This window comes from Notechis scutatus, chromosome 1 (assembly GCF_049901735.1).
Source record: "Notechis scutatus isolate UNSWTSFEM ecotype Mainland chromosome 1, rNotScu1.2, whole genome shotgun sequence".
Classification (NCBI taxonomy): Eukaryota; Metazoa; Chordata; class Lepidosauria; order Squamata; family Elapidae; genus Notechis; species Notechis scutatus.
The window spans coordinates 75,093,025-75,118,869 of NC_142009.1; the positions used below are offsets into that span (position 1 = coordinate 75,093,025).

At 37.8% G+C, this 25,845-nt stretch overlaps 1 protein-coding gene across 1 annotated transcript; it reads left to right on the forward strand.

Annotated features, from left to right (window-relative positions):
- The first annotated feature begins 35 nt into the window (after positions 1 to 35).
- On the forward strand, positions 36 to 25,370 carry RAB4A (RAB4A, member RAS oncogene family). Its single transcript, XM_026669456.2, has 8 exons — positions 36 to 140; positions 5,581 to 5,661; positions 7,689 to 7,803; positions 8,292 to 8,354; positions 16,340 to 16,494; positions 18,659 to 18,754; positions 19,781 to 19,935; positions 22,395 to 25,370. The coding sequence occupies exons 1-7, from the start codon at positions 110 to 112 to the stop codon at positions 19,894 to 19,896; spliced, it is 657 nt and encodes a 218-aa protein (XP_026525241.1). The 5' UTR covers positions 36 to 109; the 3' UTR covers positions 19,897 to 19,935; positions 22,395 to 25,370.
- The last annotated feature ends 475 nt before the right edge of the window (positions 25,371 to 25,845 follow it).

Here is a 25,845-nt window from a genome sequence, read left to right on the forward strand (position 1 = left end):
TTAGCGGGGTGGTGGGAGGGGGAAGGGCCAGAGGTGGAGCCTCGGGCTGCGAACTGACTGAGACGCGGGCGGGCTCTGTTTCCCGGGTGGCGTCGGCGGCGCTCCCAAAATGTCGCAGACTGCCATGTCCGAGACCTACGGTAGGGAGCGGTGGCCCGGGGTTGAGCTGCGAGGGGCGGGCGGGCGGGCGGGAGGGTAGGAAGGAGAGGGTCCGCGGAGGGTCTGCTTTCTTTGCTACCGAGAGAGCTACGGGAAGAAAGCAGGTTCAGAAAAAAAAAAAAAAAACAGGGCGCCAAGCATTACGTCCAGCGGAAGAACCTTTCCATTGGCTTGCCGGGGACGGGCTTTGCGTAATAAAGCCGCCCTTCTGTTTTCTTTTTAACGAACGTAAGATGCTTCCTCCCCGCGATAGGATCGCTCCTGCCTGGAGACATGAGAGCCTCGCGCATCTCTTCCCGGGTTTCTCCCCTTTGGAGCAGGAAGGGGAAGGGTTTCAGGTCTTCGCTAGTAATCAAGCAAGGTAGAGAGGGGTGCTGGGGGGAGACCTTGACAGCGTACTTGACGCTGGCTTTTTACAAATACCAGGTAGTCCCTGACTTACGACCACAATTCAGCCCCAAATCTCTGCTTAGGTGAGTTTTTGCCCCATTTTACGACCTTCCTTTCCCACAGCGGTTAAGCAAATCACTGCAGATGTTCAGTTAATCACACGGTTGTTAAGGGAATCTATTCTCCACTGATTTTGCTTGTCAAAATGGTGATCACATGACCCCAGGACACAGCAACAGTCATCAGTATGAACTAGTTGCCAAGCGTCTGAATTTTGATCACATGAGCACGGGGATGCTACAAAGGTCGTAAGTGTGAAAAATGGTCGTGTCACTTTTTCAATGCCGTTGTAACTTTGGTCACTAAATGAAGTGTTGTAAGTTGAAGACTACCTATAGTCAAAACTCTGATTCCTTACATTTTGACCTGTCTGATTTATCACTCTAATATCCCCATAATAGGTGAGTTGCTTTCAACCTTTTCTAATAACCCATGATCAGGTTTCAACCAAACCTGCATTTAGAAATGAAGCTTACCCATTGTGGTGGTGTTTTGGTTGCAACCAACTTGGGTTAGAGAAAGACTGTGACCCAACAGTATATCTCGCCCACTGATTAAAATTGCTGTTATCACTACTATAAATGAAAATTGTCACACTGTTAGGTAGTGGTTTGGCCTTTACGAAAAATAAGGTTGTGAAACATATTTTGTATTTCTGGATGAAGTAGAAGCTTCCAGCTAATGTAACTTATACTTCCTTCTGCATATGGCTCCTTAAAAATACTTAATCCTGTGTGTACAGTAAGTGTAGCAATGTAGTAAGCTCTGTATTTGTAAAGGAATTTAGAGCTGACCTTGTGGAAGATAAAAGAAAGCTATTAAGTGGGGAAAGAAAGGAGATGGCCATTAATGGCCATTCACACAGTTCTGAGGTAGAGGGAGGCCTGAAAAAGAGATTTAAAATAGCTTAGTATAAGATGGGTCACAACAAAATTGGGCAGGCTTTCAAAATATTGTTATGCTGTCTTGCCACAATAAAGAACATTCCTAGAAGCCCTGACATAATTGTTTGTTGACTCAAAGTAACTGCCTCAAAGACTTGACAATATTGTACACTTTTACTCAGTGTCAGTGTATCTATTCAAGGAAGACAAATTACCCCAGCACATAACTTTTCTTAGCAAAGATAATTGGTTTACAATTGCTTTGTGTTAAGTGATAAGATACAGATCTGACCATTATATAAGCTCAAATTGTTCCATACTGTATTTGTATAGGAGTAATTTATATACCTCATACAAATGGAAACTTGGTTAAATAATGATAAAAATGGGTTTTAAAAGCAGTGTATGTGATGTTCTTACAGCATAACAAGCTCAGAATGAAAGAATACTATGTATAATGAAGAGAATAAGAAAACAAGAATAGGAATTGAACACAACAGATCTTTATCAGGATACAAAAGCTTAACTGTCTGCATAAAATAAATGCCACGTGTTTCAGGTTTACTTCATTCACTTTCCTGAACAAAGCAGTACTGTATTTTCATTGCTAAGTGCCAGATATTGCCATAACTCAATCCTCTTGGCAGTTAAATTGCTGGATGTGCTATAAAGAGAGAAAATTTACTGGATATTTTCTTTCACTATATCAGAATTTTTCATTAATATTTGTTCTGTTTATAAGGAGGTAGGCTTCTGGGAATTAGTATCCTATATTATCTTTGTTTTCACATCAGTGTGCATAATCCATGATATTAAAATATACATTGAAATTCTCGAGGATTGCATACTGAGTTGGAATCCATTGGAGGTATTTGTAGATTTTGAAGATCTTGGAAGAACAAAACTAGTGTCACCTAAGCAAACTTCAGTTCAAGCAGTCTGATTTTACCACTTTTTTCTATTATTTCCATATTCAAATCTAATTTGAATATCTAGTATCCCATACTCAAATCTACTTTCAGATTTTCAAATTGTTTTAAGGTTATTGGTGGGGAGTGGAAAGGAGACATTCTTTTGGTAAAAGGAGTTAATTCATTTCGAGAAAGGAACTTTGAACAGTAACAAAACACAACTGATAACCATGGAGCAAATAACTATCAAACAATGATTCTATTCAAAGCTAGAAGAAATTTCTGTTTCATGGTTTTAAGTTTTATTATTGTGCCTACAATTTTTCTAGAAATGGCATACTGCACACTGTTTTGTTTCACTTCTGGCCCTTCCCATCTAATTTCTTTCATGAGGTTGCAATCCTGGTGTTTATATATACTTTTAGGTGAAATATATTTATAATTATGAAAGAATAAAACCATAAAAAATTTAAGTTTAAGAAAACTGACAATATATCAAATAAGACATTCATGAAATATGGTATAAAATATTTTTGCTTGCTGATTTATATGTGAATGTGAATTTATGTATGTATGGTTGCCACAAAGAAGGCAGGATCACCCAAAGCACCTGAAGGCAGGACAAGAAGCAGTAGATGGAAACTAATCAGGGAGAGATTCAACTTAGAACTAAGGAAAAATTTCCTGACACTGAGAACAATAAACCAGTGGAACAGGTTTCTTCCAGAAGTTGTAGATGCTCTAACACTGGAGGTTTTTAAGAAGAGATTGGAGAACTATTTGTCTGAAATGGTATAGGGTTTCCTGCCTAAGCAGGGGATTGGACTACTAAAAGACTTCCAAGATCCTTTCCAACTCTGTTATTCTGAATAATTCAAAACCAGTTTTTAAATATTAAATTATTTAGGGGAATTTAATTTTAACATTAGAGGATTATATGTTTAATACTTCTTTTTCAGTATTCCAAATTTTATCATTCCAAATATTAGGTAAAAGTTTGATGGCTATATTTTACAGACTTCATCTTTCTAAAATATATTTATCATGAACATTTGAGCTCTTGGGAAATGAAAATACATTCAACACACAAAATCCCAAGTCAACAAGGTCTTGAAACTCAAAGCACTTTTGTCATTGAGAGAAAAAAGAGAATAAGCTTTGTAATGAAATGCCTTTTAGAGCTTTTCTCCCCCATCTGGTTGAACCATTTAAATAACCGAGGCAATAAATTCTGTGAATTGCTTTCTTTGTCAAGAAACCTTATCTATTTTGAAAGAGTGAATCCATAATTTGGGGAAAATAGCATTTTGGTCTTGTAGGCCAAATGACATGCAAGAAAGGCTTCTGGCAAGAGTGGCAACAAATAAGACAAAAAGAAAGCACCGCATTCCTTTCCCTGGTGTCTAGTGGTTCCATGGCAGTGAACCCAGGAAGGATCATAAATTATGGTGCCAATGTAATTAACACTCTGTAATTATCACCAACTAAAGTCATTAAAAAATACAAAATAAAGCACAGACTTCAAAATTTAGGGCTATGATTTTACCTATATTTGCCTTTGGAAAAAAAAATCTTTTAAGTTGACGGCAACGTGAACGAAGCTACAATGAAGGATTTAAAAAAACAAAACAGTGCACAGATGCATTCCACATTAAATAGTCCTGTAATAATTCATTTAAAATATTCATACGTTCTGAAGGATATTTCTTTTAGGAAACGCATTTAATGCTGCCAATTCCGATTAAAAATAATGATTTCCTTTATATTTTGAGCAAATTTTGTCAGAGAATTTTTCAAGCAGGTCAAGTGATCAAATCTTACTAAATACATTTTCTGGTAAAAGGTTATCTCAGCATTTCCATTGGCGAGCATTAACTTTCATTAAGAGCAAGAAAACATTAGTTTTGTGTTTCATAATTTTATTCCTTCCATTAAGAGTGTGTGTGTGTGTGTGTGTGTGTGTGTGTGTGAGAGAGAGAGAGAGAGAGAGAGAGAGAGAGAGAGATGTATACCTAAACTTGGTGTAAATTTGATTAGTTATCATATTAAAGGCCTACCTCTGAAATTTTGAAACTATCCCATCCTTGCTAAAAATGGAAGAACATTCCTGTTTGATGACAACCTTCCAGTTCCTTGCAGCCTGTGCAATATTTGTGAGATTCTTGAAGGGGCTAAATGCCAGTGGTCTAAAATAGATGCCTTAAAATGATCTAAATATTTGTTCTGTTGAGGCAGATAAGAATTCTCCAGATTTCCAGAGGGAAATAGCATCATTCAATTGCCTGCTTTCATTCTGGCTTCCAGATGTCTTTCATCCCCACTGTTGGGTTAATTATATCTGTTTCTAACAAAACTGGATTAATTTTTGATACTGTTCCTTTGAGGTCTGTGGAATTGTTGATAATTTTTGTAAAAATTAGATAGTTAGCAGTTAACAATTTCCAACGCCTTCTTAATTCATAAAAATGAATGTACTAGAGAACAGAATAACTATGGTAAATCTTTATTTTTTGAAAAAGCTCTCATTCTGTATAAATCAAAAATGTAATAGATACATGCAACAAATGAAAAACAACTTTCCCCATCTTTATATCAATTCATGTGAACCAATGACATGTTTTAACATTTCAGCTGTTTTAAAAGAAGAAGTATACTGTAGACAAGATTGTTATCTAAATAAGGCAACAATTAGTTTTCACAATAAGTTAATACATTAAAGTGAGAAATAGCAAAGTACTTTATAATCAGGATGTTAAGACTGTATTTTTTTTAAAAAAAGCTCTACCTCCATTAATTTTTGTGCAAATATAAATTTATGTTTTTATTTTACACCAAGCTTTTGATTAATTATCATATGCCATTAACTGTCAGTAAATTTTGTTCATGAAGATCCTAACCTGGTCATTAGGTCTTTCAACAATCCATTCAACACCTCTGTAACTCAGTCCATCCACTTTGCTGCTGGTTATCCTCTTGTTAAAATATGTGCTTAAGTGATGTGATACCTATTGAGTATAAGTATTCATTATTTCTGTTACAATGTCTTTATGAATGAGCTACTGAATTATAGCTCAGCTGTTTTTTTTTCACTATTGTGATATGCTTTTAAGATAAGAAAATAACAGTTATAGTATAGTTCTGTATTTAAAGATACTAATATGTAATCTTGTTTACAGATTTCCTGTTTAAGTTTTTGGTCATTGGAAATGCTGGAACTGGCAAATCCTGTTTGCTTCATCAGTTTATTGAGAAGAAATGTAAGTAAAATTGTATTTTTTGCAGCTAAATCTATCCAGTTTGGAATTTGTAGGTGGTAGCATTTTATTAATCATCATATGGTGATATTTCTTTAAAGTATTATTAATGAAGTATGCAGGGGTGGGATTCTACCAGTTCACATCTATTCTCTAGAACTGGTTGTTAACATTCTAAGCAGTTCGGAGAACTAATTGTTAGAAGAAATTACTGGCCTAATCCTGTAAGGAAGGCAGGAAGGAAACATTCTGGTGTTGCTTACAGAAACTGCCTCTCTATTAACCCTTATTACATTCTTGGCAGGACTAGACTTCCTGTCTCAGGAACTTCTCTGGAGGTTTTTTTCCCTCCTTTGCTGGTACTTTGTTTGTGTGGAGTGACCAAAGTTACAATGGCACTGAAAAAAGTGACTTATGACCATTTTTCACATTTACAACTGTTGCAGCATCCCCACAGTCATGAGAGGCCAGGCGAGGAGATGCATGCCTTGATGTGAGTGATGTTGAGTTGGCCACACCCAGCCAATAACATGACCACCAAGCCACGTCCACCCAGTCACATGACCACCAAGCCACACCCACCAACTAAGCCACGCCCACAGAACCAGTTGTTTTAAAAATTGAATCTCATCCCTGGAAGTATGCCAGAAATCTATAAGCATGGTTGTAGAAGGGTATGATTTATTCCAATTAGTTTCTATTTTATTATGTGAGATCATCCAGAAGTGCTCTCCTGTCTTCATTATGAGAGCAGGATATATGACTTTACAAATCAAATCAATCTATGGATGTATATCCAAAGCAATGTAGGATAGTGCACACATTTCATTTGTATATCATTGTGACTTGAGTGAAATCATGATAAAGGTGGTTTTAAGTATAGGTTGGTTAAATTCAGAAACTTTAAAAACATAAGATGAAAAAAACTTAAGATGAAAAAAAAATCAATTATTGAAACTCCTTACCATCCAAGATGAGGCATGGCATATAGTGGGGAACTTTACTTGCTCCAATATTTGTTGGGAGAAAAACTCTGCCAGGTATAACTTTTCCCATAATGCCCTGCCTTGTCTTCCTAACAACTTTCTCCTTCAGAAGGTAGAGGGAGCCCCAAGAGTGTCAGCAATTTTGGACTTGGTGTCAAATAACAGGAAAGTCTTAGGAGAGGAAAAGCAAATGGCAGGAACATTTGAAGAAGATAGTTGTGTTTTGTTGGAGTTTGTGGTGATAAGAGAAACTAAAACAGTATGTACTGATCATGACTTGGACTTGAAGAAAGCTAGTAGTTCAGGCAGAGAGAGAGAGAGAGAGAGAGAGAGAGAGAGAGAGAGAGAGAGAGAGAGAGATCAACTACTAGTCTGGACCTTTATGGCTAATGGCAAACTTGAATTTGGTCTCTTCGACCACATCTTAATGCTACAACACACCAGCTTATTTCTGTGTTCAAAACTTGTTCATCTAAGTAAGCTTTAGAAATTCAGCATGATAAAAAAGATTATAAATAGCAGAAATGACTGTTAGCAAATGTGATAGCTCAGAACACTTATCAGTGTTTGTTTCTTGTAATAATTTTTTTTTCATTCAATAGCCCAAAATTAAAAACACGGTTCTATTATGATTTATTACTCAGATTTATACTGCGTCCAGAATGCTTAGAAATTTAATGTCTTACTATTTTCTTCATCTGATTTTTAGCTTGCAAAAAAAAGATGTTCTGTTTTTTGCAAATTCATAATGACTACTGGTTTAAGTTTAATTCAGTTTTCAAGCATCCAATTACTATATAAACCAAAAAATTGTGATAGTGACTTTATTAGCATTTCAACCTTTATGTAATATATTTTATATTCTGATAATAGCACAATTAATATCCATTTGTGTAGATTTTTTTTCAATTTTCCTTTTATTCTTTTTCTTGGCTTCAAAAGTTCCGTGATGATGCATCTGTACACTGACAATGACATAACCTGTTATGACCCTTGCCTTTCAACTGAAGTTGAGTACTAATTACTATTTTTTTCCTGTTATAGTCAAAGACGACTCAAATCACACTATAGGAGTGGAGTTTGGTTCAAAGATAATAAATGTTGGAGGCAAATATGTAAAACTGCAGATATGGGATACAGCTGGACAAGAACGGTTCAGGTATAATTTCCTGTTAAATAAGGGAAAGCAATTACAAGATAAGGGTGTTTTCAGTATTTCTGTTAAAGTAAAGGCTACTTTCTTCTTGTAACTATAATATTTTTATAGCCAACTAAGTATAGTTGTATTGATAGAGAGTAGCTTTTATATCACCTCAGCATGGCTAAATAACAATAGAAGATGCTATAACTGGCAAATGGGGTTTGTAATTGCATTGCTATTATCTCAGAAATTCTGACCCAGTCCGGCTAAAAGGAAACACATCTGGGAAGTTAATAATGCTCTTGTTAGGCAGAGTTCGATATAAGATGGGTAAGTGTTTTAAATAAACACATAAATTTAAATGGTGGAGTATGTAAATGCCTAACTCTAGTTTTGTCTTGCAAGTACAAACCTAAACAAGCACTGTAGTTTATGCTTACAATTTTAGCATTGCACAGAACTCAAATTTCTATCCTTTTAAATACTGTAGGGTTTTTTCTTCACAGATCAGTAACACGAAGCTATTACAGAGGTGCTGCAGGTGCCTTGCTTGTTTACGACATCACCAGGTAAAAGCAAAGTGCTAGAGAAATCTTTTTCCTTCTGTTCAATCATGTCTGATTCCAGGGGTAGGATTCTACCGGTTTGGTGATGATTCTCCATAGTTCAGAGAACCGGTAAATCGGGCCTCTGGCTGGCCCCTTTCTACCTGCTTCTCTGCTCCCTGCCCAATCAGGGAGTCAGTCCTTATCGCGCATGCGCGACATTGCTGACTGCAGCCTGCTTATGTGTGCCCACTAGACCGGCTATTGCTGCCTGCCTTCTGCTGCGGCCCTGCCTGAACTGATCTCCCTGAGTGAGTGAAGCTCTGCCCCTGCCCATTGCCTTTCCCTCTCTCCCCCCATACCACTTGCCTTTTGTTGCCTCTGGCGGTTGCCTTCCCCCCACTTGCCTTTTGCTGTCACTGCCGGTTGCCTTTCCCCCCCACTTGCCTTTTGCCATTGCTGCTTGTTGCCTCCCCCCCCACTTGCCTTCCACTGGGGAACATGTGGAGAGGCTCATATAGGCTTCAGCCAGGTCAGTGGCTGCTTCTCTCACATGCTTCTCTTGCTGGGAGAGCAAGAGAGTTTCCCGGGACAGCGAAAAACTTGCAAGTCCCCCTCCCATTGGAAACGGCTCCCGGGCAGCAGAGAAGCAGCCAGGTTGAATCCTGCTTCTCTCTGCTGCTCGGGAGCCATTTCTAATGGGAGGGGGACTTTCAAGCTTTTTGCTGTCCTGGGAAACTCTCTTGCTCTCCCAGCAAGAGCAGTAGGAAGGAACACGTGGAGAGGTTCGTGTCAGCAAGGTGCCCCTTGATCGAGTAGGGACAGCTGACAGCGGCTACGGGGAGCAGAGCCTGGAAACCCCGATGCACCACATATGCAGCCACACAGATGGCAGGGGGGAGCTGGTCCCGGAAGCCCTGACGCCGCCAGAATCGCCTTTTCCTTCCTTGCTGCCATCACCAATGCCGCCTCGCTCCCGCTGCATTCCTCACCACCTGCAGGTATGGTGAGTGTGAGCCCCCGGACGGATGACCAACCACCTCAACTGCTGCTCTCACCAACTTTTTTCCGTGCCAAGAGTGGAGGTGAGAGAGAGAGAGAGAGAGCAGCCCTCTTGGCACGGAGAAAAGTCACGCGTCTCCCCATATTCCTCTCTCAGCGAGCAGCCTCTTGCAGCATCTTTAAACTTAGCGTGCTTTACAAATGAGGAGGGGACGAGGCTGCTCGTTGAGAAAGGAATATGGGGAGACGCTCGACTTTTCTCTGCATTGAGCTGCTCTTGCCAGTGACTCCAGACTGTTTTTCCCAGCTAAGATTAGATTTACAAGGAAGAGAAAATAACACGCAGCAGGTGCCTAGCAAAATTTAGTAATACTGCAGATTGACTGTTTACATTGAAATCAGGTGCAAGATATTGATGATGGGTAAATTATTGGGCAGTTTAGTTTGGTATTTATTTCAGTAGGCTGATTTTAGAAAGCTAAACAGGATCAGACCTGGTAAGTACTTGGCTGGGAACCCAACACAAAATAGGGTGTGGGGAGGAATGGGGTTGGGAAGGAAAGAAGGAAGATAGGATAAGATAACTTTTATTGTCATTTTTTTACTGTAAGCACACTGGCACACATTAAAAGTGAAATATATATATATATATATATATATATATATATATATATATATATATATATATATATATATATATATATATATATATATATATATATATATATATATATGTTAAGCTTGTTCGGTATTTTCCCATCATTGTAGTTGTGCTTTTAAAGTTGTAGCACGTTCGGCAGAATCTCATCTGCCATCATCAGGCTTCTGTATGATGGCAGATGAGATTCTGCCAAACATTGCTACAACTTTAAAAGCACAACTACAATGACGTGGGAAAATACCGAACAAAGCTGAATGCCATACATGTAAGTACCGCGAAAGCTTAAGAAAACAAATATACATATACATATACATATACACATACACACACACACACACACACACACACACACATATATATATATATATATCTTTGTTATTCGGGTTTTCTCCCAGCTAAGATTGGAGTATCTAGGCAACGTTGATGAAGTCTCATTCATCATCTTCAGGCTTTGTTCAGCTCTGTGCTTCTCAGAGTGAATTCACTCTGAGAAGCACAGAGCTGAAGACAGAAGCCTGAAGATGATGAATGAGACTTCATCAAAACGCTGCCTAGATACTTCCAATCTTACGCGGGAGAAAACCCGAATAACCAAAGATCCACATACAAATACCCGAGAACCTCAGATATATATATATATATATATATATATATATATATATATATATATATATATATATATATATATATATATATATATATATATATATATGGTGTTCGGCTTGGTTCGGGTATTTTCCCACGTCATTGTAGTTCTTTTAAAGTTGTAGCAACGTTTCAGCAGAATCTCATCTGCCATCATCAGGCTTGTATTGTGTCCGTCTGTGGGTCAGACTTTACAGTGGTTTCAGATTTAAATTTGGGGCAGCCTATTGCTGTGCCAGAATGGTTTTTCTTCATCCTGATTGGTTGGGAGTCTTGGTCTGTGTTTATTGGTCTCGGAGTTTGCTGTGTTCTGCTTGATGGGTGTTTCTGATATCTTCTGTCTGTTTTTGGCTCTTTTTGTATCTTGATTGGCTGGCAGCATTGTGTTACTTTAATGGAGGTCTTTAGTGCAGCTTGGCTTCGGGTAAATGGACGGCTATCATTAGTTAGGAAGCTGGGTTTCATCTGGGTGCCTGGTTGGGGTGTGTTTGAGCTGGAGGTATCAGGGGGATCTGTTTGTGCCCAGGTGTTTGCCTGGCTTGTGGTGTGGAGATTTTTTGTTTGTGAGTGCAGGCTTCCAAATGATTGACAGCCTGGTGGAATCATCTCTTCTGTTCATGCTTTCTGGTCTTTTTCAATCTCTATGGCTTCTCTGATGACTCTGTGGCTAGGGTTTTCCATAGTGGCCAGGGTTTTGGTGCCATTGAAGTTGATGCTATGACCTGTAGCTTCCATGTGTTGGACTAGTGAGGAAGTGTGTTCCAGCTTTTTGACTGCATTTTTGTGTTCATCCAGGCGGGTACTTATTCTTCTATTGGTCTGTCCAATGTATGTGGCCGGGCATGATGCACAGGGGACTTCGTATACGCCTTGGTTTTCCAGGTCAATTTTATCTTTGGGGTTGCTAAGGATGGCTGCTATTTTTCTGTCTGTTTTGAAGGCAGTCCTGATGTGATGTCTGTGTAGTACCTTACTAATTTTGTCTGTAGTACCTCTTATGTAGGGCAGGACAGCTGTTCCATAGGTCTGTTCATCTTCTGGGTCTCTATTATGTTTCAGTGTGTTTTTGTGGATCAAGCTGGTGATTTTGCTTTTGTGGAAGCCGTTGGCTGTCAGTACTTTAGTCAGGGTGCATAGTTCAGCCTTAATGTGTGTCTTGTCTGCCAGGCGTTTGGTTCTGGTAATTAGTGTTTTAGCCACGGAGTTTATCTGTGCTGGGTGGTGGTGGGATTGGGCGTTGAGGTAGCGGTTGGTGTGGGTTTTCTTCTGGTATATGGTGTGTCCTAGTGTGCCATCTGTTTTTTTGTAGATTAGTACATCTAGGAATGGTAGTTGTTTGTTTGTTTCTGTTTCCATGGTGAACTTGATTTTGGGGTGTGCGCTGTTTAGGTGTGTTAGGAAATTGTTTAGGTTTTCTTGTCCATGGGGCCAAATCACGAATGTGTCATCGATGTATCTTAACCATAGTTTGGGTTTGAGGATGGCATTGGCCAGGGCTCTGGATTCGAATTCTTCCATGAACAGGTTAGCAATGACAGGTGACAGTGGTGATCCCATGGGGGCTCCTTCTATTTGTTTGTATCTTTGTCCTTTGTATATGAAATATGTGTTGGTTAAGCAGTGTTCTGTTAGTTCCATGAGGTGTTTGGCTGGTTGGTATTTATTTTTGATGATTTCAAGGGTCTCTTTTATCGGGACTTGAGTGAATAGGGAAACCAAGTCAAAACTTACAAGCAGATCTTCTTGCTCCACGTGTAGATCTTTGATCATTTCCAAGAAGTGGTATGAGTTTTGTACATGTGAAGCTGCTGTTTCAGCATGGGGCTGTAGCTGCTTTGCTAGGTATTTGCTAGGTATCACCACTGTCACCTGTCATTGCTAACCTGTTCATGGAAGAATTCGAATCCAGAGCCCTGGCCAATGCCATCCTCAAACCCAAACTATGGTTAAGATACATCGATGACACATTCGTGATTTGGCCCCATGGACAAGAAAACCTAAACAATTTCCTAACACACCTAAACAGCGCACACCCCAAAATCAAGTTCACCATGGAAACAGAAACAAACAAACAACTACCATTCCTAGATGTACTAATCTACAAAAACAGATGGCACACTAGGACACACCATATACCAGAAGAAAACCCACACCAACCGCTACCTCAACGCCCAATCCCACCACCACCCAGCACAGATAAACTCCGTGGCTAAAACACTAATTACCAGAACCAAACGCCTGGCAGACAAGACACACATTAAGGCTGAACTATGCACCCTGACTAAAGTACTGACAGCCAACGGCTTCCACAAAAGCAAAATCACCAGCTTGATCCACAAAAACACACTGAAACATAATAGAGACCCAGAAGATGAACAGACCTATGGAACAGCTGTCCTGCCCTACATAAGAGGTACTACAGACAAAATTAGTAAGGTACTACACAGACATCACATCAGGACTGCCTTCAAAACAGACAGAAAAATAGCAGCCATCCTTAGCAACCCCAAAGATAAAATTGACCTGGAAAACCAAGGCATACGAAGTCCCCTGTGCATCATGCCCGGCCACATACATTGGACAGACCAATAGAAGAATAAGTACCCGCCTGGATGAACACAAAAATGCAGTCAAAAAGCTGGAACACACTTCCTCACTAGTCCAACACATGGAAGCTACAGGTCATAGCATCAACTTCAATGGCACCAAAACCCTGGCCACTATGGAAAACCCTAGCCACAGAGTCATCAGAGAAGCCATAGAGATTGAAAAAGACCAGAAAGCATGAACAGAAGAGATGATTCCACCAGGCTGTCAATCATTTGGAAGCCTGCACTCACAAACAAAAAATCTCCACACCACAAGCCAGGCAAACACCTGGGCACAAACAGATCCCCTGATACCTCCAGCTCAAACACACCCCAACCAGGCACCCAGATGAAACCCAGCTTCCTAACTAATGATAGTCGTCCATTTACCCGGCCAAGCTGCACTAAAGACCTCCATTAAAGTAACACAATGCTGCCAGCCAATCAAGATACAAAAAGAGCCAAAAACAGACAGAAGATATCAGAAACACCCATCAAGCAGAACACAGCAAACTCCGAGACCAATAAACACAGACCAAGACTCCCAACCAATCAGGATGAAGAAAAACCATTCTGGCACAGCAATAGGCTGCCCCAAATTTAAATCTGAAACCACTGTAAAAGTCTGACCCACAGACGGACACAATACAGAAGCCTGATGATGGCAGATGAGATTCTGCTGAACGCGTTGCTACAACTTTAAAAGAACTACAATGACGGGAAAATACCCAACCAAGCCGAACACCATATATATATATATATATATATATATATATATATATATATATATTCTGAGGTTCTCGCTGGTATTTGTATGTGGATCTTTGTTATTCGGGTTTCTCGCGAAGATTGAGATCCAGGCACGTTTTGATGAGTTCATTCATCATTTCAGGCTTGTCTTCGCTCTGTGCTTCTCAGAGTGAATTCACTCTGAGAAGCACAGAGCTGAAGACAGAAGCCTGAAGATGATGAATGAGACTTCATCGAAACGCTGCTCAGATACTTCCAATCTTACGCGGGAGAAAACCCGAATAACCAAAGATATATATATATATATATGTGTGTGTGTGTGTGTGTATGTGTGTATGTGTATGTGTATATGTATATGTATATGTATATTTGTTTTCTTAAGCTTTCGCTGGTATTTCATGTATGGCATTCAGCTTTGTTGGAGTATCACCGCCAGTTGTGCTTTTAAAGTTGCACAGCAGCTGGCAGAATCTCATCTGCCATCATACAGAAGCCTGATGATGGCAGATGAGATTCTGCCAAACGCTACTACAACTTTAAAAGCACAACTACAATGACGGGAAAATAATTCCGAACAAAGCTGAATGCCATACATACATACACACACACACACACACACACACACACACACACACACATCCATATACATAACACACATATACACATGCTACACACACACATACACACACAATCATTGCCCATTTTGAATACATAGCGGAAAGGAAGAAAGAGTATTGGATACATATGCACAAATGTGTGTGAAAAAAACTGCAAAGAAATAGGATTATTAAAAAACAGGTTACAATCTTAGCTGTTATAGATGAGAGAGAGGAAGAGAGATGAGAAACAGAGAGAGAGATGAGAAACAGAGAAGGAGAAAGAGACACACACAGAGAGATACCTATTTAAAAGAAAATAGAAAAATGGCTCTTTGAATGTTTAAGGTTGCAGGGTGAGGCAAACACCATGGTCATTAAGGGAACCTTCTGGTCACTAAGCAAACACTGGTTTTTAAATGAGTCAATTTTCCCCAATGGTCATTTTTAACTGGAAACCGGAAGGAATTGTTGGAAACTGGCAAAAAACATAGAAAACCTCAGTCACAAGACTGTGGGATGTTGTAACTGGTCGTAAGTGTGTGTGTGTGTACATGGCTGTCAAAACACCAAAAACAGGTCAAGTAGCTCTGGGGAGGTCAGTCGTAAATTAGAACACTTGCTAGGCAACTGGCCATTAAGCGAAGACCACTTATATTTGGTTAGCCAGTCACATGGCCACCTAGCCACACCCAGCCAGTCAGATGACCACCAAGCCACAACCACAAATTAGGTCACGCCCACAGAACCGGTTGTTAAGAAATTTGAATCCCACCCATGTCTGATTCTCAGAGACTGCCTGGACAAGTCCCTGCAGTTGTTTTTTCTTCTTCAAGGTTTTTCAGAAGTGGTTCGCCATTGCCTCCTTCCTGGGGCTGAAAGTTACTGGCCCAGGATCACCCAGTTTATTCACACCCAAAGTGGAACTAGAATTCACAGTTCCTCAGTTTCTAGCCTGATACCTAACCATTACACCAAGCTGGCTGTTTTCAGGGAAATCTTAGGCACAGCTAAAATCTGGGTAAAATCACAGCTAAAATCATATTCTTCAGGGGATATGGAATTTTCTTACAGCTAATATGTATTTTGCACATAGGAAGTATAGAGGCAGTGTGATAGTTGATAGTTGAGTTTATGTGCAAAATACATATTAGCTGTAAGAAGATAAGTTAGTTTCACAATCTTATATAAAGTAACTTCACTCAATGGAAATGCTTTTAACAAATAGCGGTACAGGTAGTCTTGTTCCATAATAAGGAAGTCTGTTTAAAACCTCCTATGTATATACCTGCATACATGCATCTCTTTGGACAGTTTAGTCAAAACTTCTATGGAGTATGTTTTATTTGATTCCGAGAACCTTATCTGACTTCTCATCAGAAACTTCCTCAGCTCTTTGATTCTAGTTTTACTTTCAGATGTTGACTTTCTCCTGGGAACTGAATAGAATAGAAAATGTATAATCTGAAATGTATAGCTGAAAGTATTGGATCAACATTCAGTTATTTGCTTTCTGATCTAGCTCTTCTGGCTATCTTGCTGTTGTCATAGTTTCAGTTCCCATAGTGCATTAAATTAGGTCTCAATATAAGAATGAATATTTTTGTGACATTGCAGTATGTCCTCAGTCATAAATGAAAATACTTTTCAGGAATCTTATTGTGCAATATCTTCTTTGCATATTTCTAATCAAGTGCAGCAAAATATTTCTATAAGGGTGTTATGGGTTGTAAGTATTATTAATACAAAATATTTTGTTTGATTTAGTCGAGAAACCTACAACGCACTTACCAATTGGCTGACAGATGCAAGGATGTTAGCAAGTCAGAATATTGTAATAATACTATGTGGGAACAAAAAGGATCTTGATGGTGATAGGGAAGTCACTTTTCTAGAAGCATCCAGATTTGCTCAGGAAAATGGTAAGTAGTTTTCTTGATGTCTTTTGATTTCCTGATAAAGGGCTGTATTGAAAATTTTCCGCCACAAAAATGTTCAGAATGAAATGGAGGTGTAGGAAAGAAATTTTATAATCTTTCTTGTTTACTTTTTCCACACATTGCTTGTTTTTAAGTACTGTTTTCCAGTCTGCTTGAGTGTGTCTTTTGTGTTTAAAGAAACAACTAGTCTGAGTGATCATATAGGATTATGTGAATATGTGTAATGTATTTAATTTAATTTAATTTGATTACATTATGACATTGTAAGAATAGTCATTTTTGTCTTATGGTTGGACTCCCTTAATGATCAAAGTCAGGGAGGAGAGGGTAAAGGAAAGACCTTAATAAACATCCCTGAATTTTGCCTACATATACTATACTAAACGATTGGTCATATCCTGGTTATATTATATGCTAGTTAGCCTATAATTGGATTCTTGATTCAAGGCTACAGCTGAAAGCACTCAGGATTAAGAATAGGAAATTAACTCTATCTAGCAGCAGGGTCCTGCAGAGAGAATCACACTACCTGAGAACATTTGTGTTCATTGTACTGTTGCTCCCAACTCTTCACATTGGAAATTTGTTCCTGCTGTGCTCCAGCTGGTGTTTAACAAATTCAGTTCTATTTTGACTAGTCATGTCTTTCCAGATAAAGGAAAGAAAGCCATATTAAACCAATGCCACCCTTGAAAGGACTTTAGCTGCTATATGCAATTTCTTCTCAGTGAGGAAGAAGGAAGCAGAGTGTAGCATAATCTGACAAGTCTTCGAATTTTCATAACAATAAGCAAATCTGAATTATCCAAGGAACATTTTTTTGCCAGAAACTGGAAATAATGCAAGAACTAGCAAAAAAGTAAAAAAAAAAAAACTTCAAAACTTATGGTCCCAACCATGGAATGCTGTAAATGGCTGTAAAGATGAGCTGATTGCCAAGTGCCCAACATGTAATCAAGTGACTGTGTTGGTGGTACAGCCAGCAGAACTTTAAAATCAGGTTGGAAGTACTTTTTGTGGGTCCATCTGGTTGTTAAACTAGGATTACCTAGGATTTATTTATTTATTTATTTATTTATTTGATTTGCCAATTGTTTACAAGATAATAAGTATAAGTGTATACATAGTTGTGAATACATGAAATGGGTACATATAAGAAAGATAAAAGAATAAGAGAAACAATTGCACGCACTCTCTCTTTCTCTATAAGTCAAATTGTATGTAGCACAAAGTCCTGTCACATGAGATGAGTAGCCATACATAGCAAAGCAGAGTTACATTTTAATGTTCTCCAAATAGAATGCAAACAAATGCAGCTGTTGACAATGCTGTTATATTTTCTCTGGGGAAAACGTACTTGCAAGCAGTCCATACTGAGTATATGTAAACATGATTGTCTGTCCTCTGGCTTGTGTACTGTCTTCCCCATTTTGGTATACAAAGTATTGTTTCACTTGAAGGTCTTTCAAATAGTTTAGAATATTGGAACTTCCAGTAAATGTGAATCTTGCTGGAAGGGATAACGAGACAATTTTGGATGGGAGCAGAGCTTTAGAGTGAGGTTCTTGCTCAAGATGTAGCAATTAGATTTTCCCTATTCGTGTTCTAGGATCTTTTTAGTTTGAGAGATGGGAGATATTTTACTGATTGGAATTTTCTCCCAATTGTTTTCTCCCATACAGGCTGCAGTATTGGATGCTCAGTGAAGTTTACTGCTAAGTAGATATAGACAAAATTGACTTAGGAATGTTTAATAAGACGAATTGGTAAAAACTGGTCAGGAAAATCTTCTATGGGAAGAATATGATGACATATGTAAATATAGCAATAGCACTAGCACTTAGACTTATATACTGCTTTATAGCCCTCTCAAAGTGGTTTACAGTCAGCATATTGCCCCAACAATTTGGGTCCTCATTTTACCGACCTCAGAAGGATGGAAGGCTAAGTCAACCTTGAGCCTGATGGGATTTGAACTGCCAAATTGTAGGCAGCTGGCTACAGTAGAAGTAGCTTGCAGTACTGCACTCTAACTACTGTGCCACAGAGGCTCATCATGCAATAAATATATTGCATTTAAAGCTGAAAGACCATTATTGGGTAATTTTGAACACTGATCAAATACATTTCATTTTTACTGTTACAGAGCTGATGTTTTTGGAGACAAGTGCATTGACAGGGGAGAATGTTGAAGAAGCCTTTGTACAATGTGCAAGAAAGATACTTAATAAAATTGAGTCAGGTAATTCTAATCCACGTTTCCATTATTAAAATATTTTTACCTAGGATTAAATGACATTTCTAAAATGATAAAGTGGATTAAATGTGTTTTTCCTTTGTCGTAAAATTCTACTTGATAATAAACCCAATCTTGTCAAATAAATTAAAGAAGATAAGTTTTTCCAGCTACTGCCTAAATGGTCAAATTTAATGCTTTCTGTCCATGTTGTATTTATTTTCTAGTGCAAAAAGTATGGTATATTTTTTTTATTTATTACTCACCTTTATTATTTTTTCAAATAACTCAAGACAGCAAACACATTCAACACACCTCCCTTCTTCCATTTTCTCCACAACAACAAACCTGTATTGGGCTAAGAGAGAGTATGAGTAGCCCAAAGTCACTCAGCTGGTTTTCATGGCTAAGGTGGGACTTGAACTCACAGACTCTTGCTTTGTAGCCTGGTGCCTTAACTACTAAACCAAACTGGCTCTCTTTATATTTAGATTAATTATGTAATCTTGTATGAACAGATTTGTCAAAAACAAGAAAAATCCTTCAGTTACGATAAATCGATTATTTTTTATATTTTGCTGGCAGCTTTTCTATGTTACATCTGAAAACATTTAAAACAAGTATTTATGAACTAACTGTTGTATAAAACATTAAGATCTAGTGCTAAGGCAAACAATCTCAGATTGTAATCTCCAGCTTTCATTATCATGTGCTATCTCTTGATAGATCTCTGAACTAAGAGGAAGGAAATCGTTTTTACATTGTGTGACAGATTAGGCCACTGAATATTATTAAACAGTAGTTAACAAAAAAAATCCCAATCTCACCAACGTAAACTGCAATTTTAAAGAAAAATGTGTATATTCTTGTTTTTAAAGTACAGAATTTGTGTGTCAATGCTGTGGACATTCTCAATCCTCAAGTGTGATGGATATCGTGCTATAATTTAAATTACATTCAAAAAGGTTTTTAAATCTTGTGTATGCAGTTTAGGACCATATGAGAAAAATAAATTGTATTTTGTTTTATCAGGTGAATTGGATCCTGAAAGGATGGGCTCAGGAATTCAATATGGAGATGCTGCTTTGAGACAGCTAAGATCTCCCCGGAGAGCACAGGCTCAGAGTGTTCAAGAATGTGGCTGTTAAAGCAAACCACAAAAAACTTCTTGTTTTATGAAACAAAAGGTATGTATTACCAAGTTAGTATCACCCTTGCTTCAGTTTAGTAGAATAAAAATAGCTTTTCCAAGGTTTTTAGTATAGATTGCAGGCATTTACATACATTTGTTGCAGTGCAGAAATTAATTTCATTGACCTCTTACTATTTCAGCTGAAACTGGTTCATATGTTCTTCCAACAATCTTAGGAAGAGCCACTCTTTCTGACACTTTTGTAGCTGATACTTCATTGCCACTTTCATATTTCTCTGTATAATTAACTAAAAACAGAAAAATCATCCTTGGCTAAAAAGAGTTGAAATTGAGGTTTCCAAGCCTTTTATTTAGTATGAGTGTAGGTTCCAAAGTTGAGAACAGACAATTCTGGAAAACTTGCTTTGTGCTTACCATTTTAATCTGATTGAGCTATAAAGTTGGTGATATTTCAAGTTCATTTTCAGTCTCTTTTTCCAATCTTCCATTCAGTATGTATGTATTCAATTTCTATGGCAGCTTATCTTAATCAAGTGACTTTGGGTGGCAAATAATAATAAAATCCATTAAAACCACACAGGCACACACGCACGTATACATACGTACATACATACATACATACATAGAGAGAGAGAAAGAATGAGAATAAGTGTAGTGTGTCTTTATACATACAAACAACTACAAAATCTCTGTTATACTATTAGTAAGATGAAATTAATTAAAAATCCTGTAATTTTATTTGATTTAGTTGATTGCTGACTTTACTGTCTGGACATTTGAATATAGTCTTAATATGACTATAGAATGTAGTAAAAGTGCTTTATTTTTGTGTTAAAAATAACTTCAACATTGCAGTTATAATCTGCATTGAATTATCGCTGTAGGGTTTTTAACTGAGCAGCTTAGCTTTGTAAAATGTTTATCAACCCTTTTTCCAAGAATATATCCAAGTGGTTGAAAACAATATAACAAATATTTACATCAAATATATTATAATTTAAAAACAGTGATCAATCAACATAAAATATTCAATAAGACCACAATACACAATATTTCCCACAAAGAAGGGTACATGCTCTTGCATCCACATCAGCTTTCTGTGACACTTTTTCCCTAACATACTATCTTCCCAAAAATCTATTTTAATGGGTTGGGTATTAAGTGAAGAAATAATAACCAAAATTATTCAGTGGAATTCATTTACTGTTTTTTGAATTTTTTTCTTTATTGATTAAAGAGCTTACACACAGCTTATATAACTCCAGGGGTGGGCTGCTACTGGTTCACACCAGTTTGGGCAAACCGGTTGCTAATTTTATGGCCAGTTTGGCGGACCGGCAAATCCCACCCCTGGGAATCCCACCTGGAGCCCAGGGAGGCCATTTTCACCCTCCTGGAGGCTCGAGGAAAGCCTCCAGAGCCCGGGAAGGGCCAAAATGTCCCCCCCCGTGGCCCATTTTTGGTTGCAGGCCACAGTGGTGCAGGAGGCTGAGTAGGCCACGTCCATCCAGCAACCGGGCAGAGTTGCTAAGTTTTTTGAAGCCCACCCCTGTATAACTCCAAATATATATTTTTTCAGTAATGCGAAAGGGTTATCACCTTGATCTAAAATGTGCTGTTCTGTAAATAATGATTATTCCTAGAATATTTACATAACCACCTACAGTGATTTTAGGTACACCTACACATAAGATATGCATGCCCATATAAACCCCTGACAGTGACTCACATGGAGAATGGCATACTGTCAAAACATAGCACATAGCACCACCTCCATTTTTTCCTAATTTTAATGATAAATCTTTAAAATGTTCCCTTTTTGCAACAATAAGAGAGTGTCACACTTCTTAAAATATTTTCAGCTGCTGAAAGTGTGGGATAAGGAGAGGCAAGGCTCACATTTTTTCAGGGTTTAAGGTATAAATATTTGCTTTTATGACTTCCATTCCTTCTAGCCTTCCCCCGCTCCCCAGCTGACCTCCTTTATCTTCACTGGCCTCCCCTGTGCTGGGCTCATCATCACAGCCATGCAAAGGGAAGGGCTGCAGCTCAGGGGCTTTTTGCACATTTGTGAACCTTCCCCACCTAGCCAGCAGCCAACCCTCCCCACCCCCAGTCCCACTGCACCTTGCCAGCCACTCACACATCCTCCCTCCCACCCACCCAGCAGCAACTACTTATCTGAATCCCAGCCTGCTTGCAAGGTGCCTGGGACTTGCATCTTCCTGTTAGCTTCCCCTAACAATGGCAATGGGGACTATAAGGATTGACAGTCGTATAATCTGTAGAAACTTTGGACATTGCAAAAATATGGATTGGAGAATCACGTGAGGCTCCGGCTTGCCCACTCTATTTTAGATAGCAAAGGTATCTGTAAATGCATACATTAAGATACCAGTATCTTAACCTTGATTGCACCTGCCAGCTTTCCCCTTTTAAAAAAGTAGATCTAAATTTAAATCTGTTAACACTGAAATGCTATTTATTTTTCAGCTCTCCTTTCAAGTAATTCATGGAAAAACTGCCGTTGCTGCAAGAATCTGCATTTTTAGAACTCCTTTTTGATTCAACAAAACAGAACATATGGCATTTTTGTTTTTAAAAAGTACAGTGGAATGGCAGAGCAACACTGCAAAAAAAAGAACATTTGGTAATACAGTGGACAATATTGAGACATAAAATACCTGTACGTAAATATTTTCTGTTACATATTTAAGTTTCTTATTGTTACTTAAAAACACTGGTGTATCCACATGTATATACGACATTGTCATTAAATTTCCAAAGCATGATATACTGACATGATATTGCACTAACACTGCTTTTTTTAATTAAAAATTTTAACTCTGGTAGGCATTATCATGTTTCAGGGTTACTTTTGTTTTTGTTTTTTTATAAAGGCTTTTATTTATGAGTTGACATTGAAAGCTACTGGCATTGACTGCCAGTGTTTTATTTGCCACTTTCTACAGGGGCTTACATAAACTATTTTTTGAAAACTGTTAGGTCATATGTTTACTAATCTGCATACTGATTTTTTTTTTACTGAAGCGTAATTGTTCTTGTTTCTTGAAATGCTTAAATGTATTCCAGTTTGTCAAATGTAAGCTATAAATACAGTTGTGAACTCAAAGCTTGCTGCTGTCTGAACTTGACCGGGGATATATATACATACATTTTAGACTGCAACTAAGAATTGTAGTTTCAGGTAAAAGATAATGCCTACTTCTTTTTCCCATCCAGAGAAGTGTTTGAAGTTGTCAGTCACCATTATCTGATTTTTTTTAAAAAAAAAATTAAAATGATTTCTACATATATGTTTCTCAGTTAAAAACAATTTTAATGAGAAGTAGGATAGTTCCATCTGAAAGAGAATTGTTTTTAATTCCTATTCCACTTACAAACTGTAAATTTGTAGAAGCTTAATCTAGAAATGCAACTGGCCTAGACAAAGTTATACATTTTTATTGTAAAGCTGCCCAAAGCTCCATCTTCTGATAATAATCTGTGCCACTGAAAGAAAACCAGTTTGCTTTCATAATAGATAAATGGGCATCACTTGGGAATATAAAATTGTGACTTTGCTGAAGAGATTGTAAAAATGGCCTCTTTGAATATTCCTAGTTCATTTAAGAGCACCATTTCTGGGTTTGAGGCAGCATATATGAATTCTGGGTAATTGAAAGTTTTATATGGATGAGCAAGGAAAAAAAAAATCTATTGTTTCCATATCCATTTAAAAAGCAGCTTTTCAGCTGCCGCATACCTGAAAGAGTGTAAATGTTAGTATTAATTGCAATTTAAAATCTTACTGCCCTGGAGCCAAAATAGATGAATCCACATAAACATTCTTCATATATTTGAAGTGCAGCCACAGTGAGGTGATGAGTGTAATTAAAGTTGCAGGTCATTTTCAGTGGTCACTGGTTAGTCAACAAGGAAAGACCTAAGCACTTTCCCCTTGTCAGCTGTATTGTTTTAAATTTGTTTAATTAAAATATGGGCATGCCCTATCCTAATATCACCCAGGGCACTTTTATAACCAAAAATAACTTTGGGGGAAGGGGGGGCTTAGTGAAAGTCCTAAAAGCCCATGCATACAATTTTTTTCAATAGTTGCAAACAAAATTAGCAGCCAGAAGTTAGGACTAAAGTTAATATTAAATACTTTATTAATCCTTATTGTTAGTGTTACAAAACAGTACTGGAAAATTAAACTGAGTACCAAAAAAAGGGGGGGGATATTTAGACAGATTTTGCCTGGTACCTAAAGTAAAATAAAGATAGCATCAAAATGAAGATAGCATAAATTGATTGTTGTTAGGAATGAGTTCCATAATTCATATGCATAATTACCCAGCATAGATTACCCCAGTTGTAAAGAAGTATCTACTTGTCCACTAAATTTATAATCCGTGTGTGGTAAAACATGGGTCATGATTTTTTTAATGGACATCTGGGTGAAATTGGTTTTGGTTTTTCTTTGTGGTCATGGTGAATTGATTATACGGGTTATACAAGTTAGTATTAAGAATATAAAATGCTTTGGGAAAAAATGGGAATCTTCACTTGTAGCAATTTGTTCTTCAAAAAACTAAAAGTCAATAAGAATAAAGTATACTGATGTTGGCAAATAAATCATATCGCAAGAGTATGTTGCTCTAGAACAAAATCTGAATTCTGGTACTTAACAATTGAAAGAAATGAAAACAAAATTTACTAGCATGTGTATCTGTATCAATGTGTATTGAGTTTATAGCATGAGTATAAACAGCATGGATGTTTTGAATGGCTTTCAAGAAACACTTTTGCCTCTTTGGTTGTGGATTTGCTCATGCTAATGCTTTCCTAAGGTGAAAGAAAAAGAATCCAAAGAAGCTTGGAGATACTTTCCACCTAAGTGGATCTCCTTGGATCCATCTATTATGTATCATTGGCATTCCTTTCTCCATCCCCACCCCTTTAGAACTATTGTAAAGTAACCTTGTGTTTTAAATTTCAGGGAAGAGCAATACCAGGTCTTGGCCATTCTGAAGCTGTTACCAGCATTCTTTAGTCTTCCTACACATTGCCGTCACAGTTTTTCCTCTGAACTTTCATGTAGAGTAATATTTGCTTTACAACATGTGAAATCAGTACAATAAATGTTTTCTTTTGGTCTGAATGCTGGGTAGCCTAGGAAATGAAGAGTCGGGGAAGATAGTTACAGAAGGACAAAAAAAGCATTGAGGGTTCCTATCCTTACTATGTCGAAATGAATGTCTTTCCTATTGTTAGCAGCGTTTGTGATAGAGATTTTGCAGCATCACAGTTTGTGCTCATATGTAGGTATGCTGTGGGAGGGAGTCCCTTTCCTTTTTTTCTCTCTCCCCTCACCCACTTGTGAGTATAACAGGACTCATAAATGAGTTGCTCTTCTTTTTTCCCCTCTCTCGATTAATTTAATAAACAGCATTTCACAAACTCTAACTTGCTTGCTTAGAAATTCTTTCCTTTGGAACTAAAGTTAGCTTGGTATCGTTAGCTGGCTATTAAAGCTGCAGTTCTTAAAGCACTGCTTCTTTTAGAATAGATATTCTTTTAGAATAGATATAAGCAGCTACAGACCTGCTTATATCAAAATCAGCTGTGTATATAATGTAGAATTGAAAGGAAGCTCTAGAGCAAGATAAGATACAATCTATTCTTTTTCACGCCCACAAATTATTCCTAAATCTTTCTCCTTTTTCCTCTCTTATAAGTAGAATTTTTAAGAGAAAAACACTAGATGGATAAGTATTAAAATTCCCAGGCACTGGCTTTCCGTTGCATGTTTTTCTTTCTTCCTTTATGGTAAAGTTTAGTTAGTTAAAACATTTATATAGTTGCCTATCTTGAACCAAACAGAACAACTCCCAAACCCAAAATAAAATATCTGTAATAAAATAAAAATGTTAACAGCTAA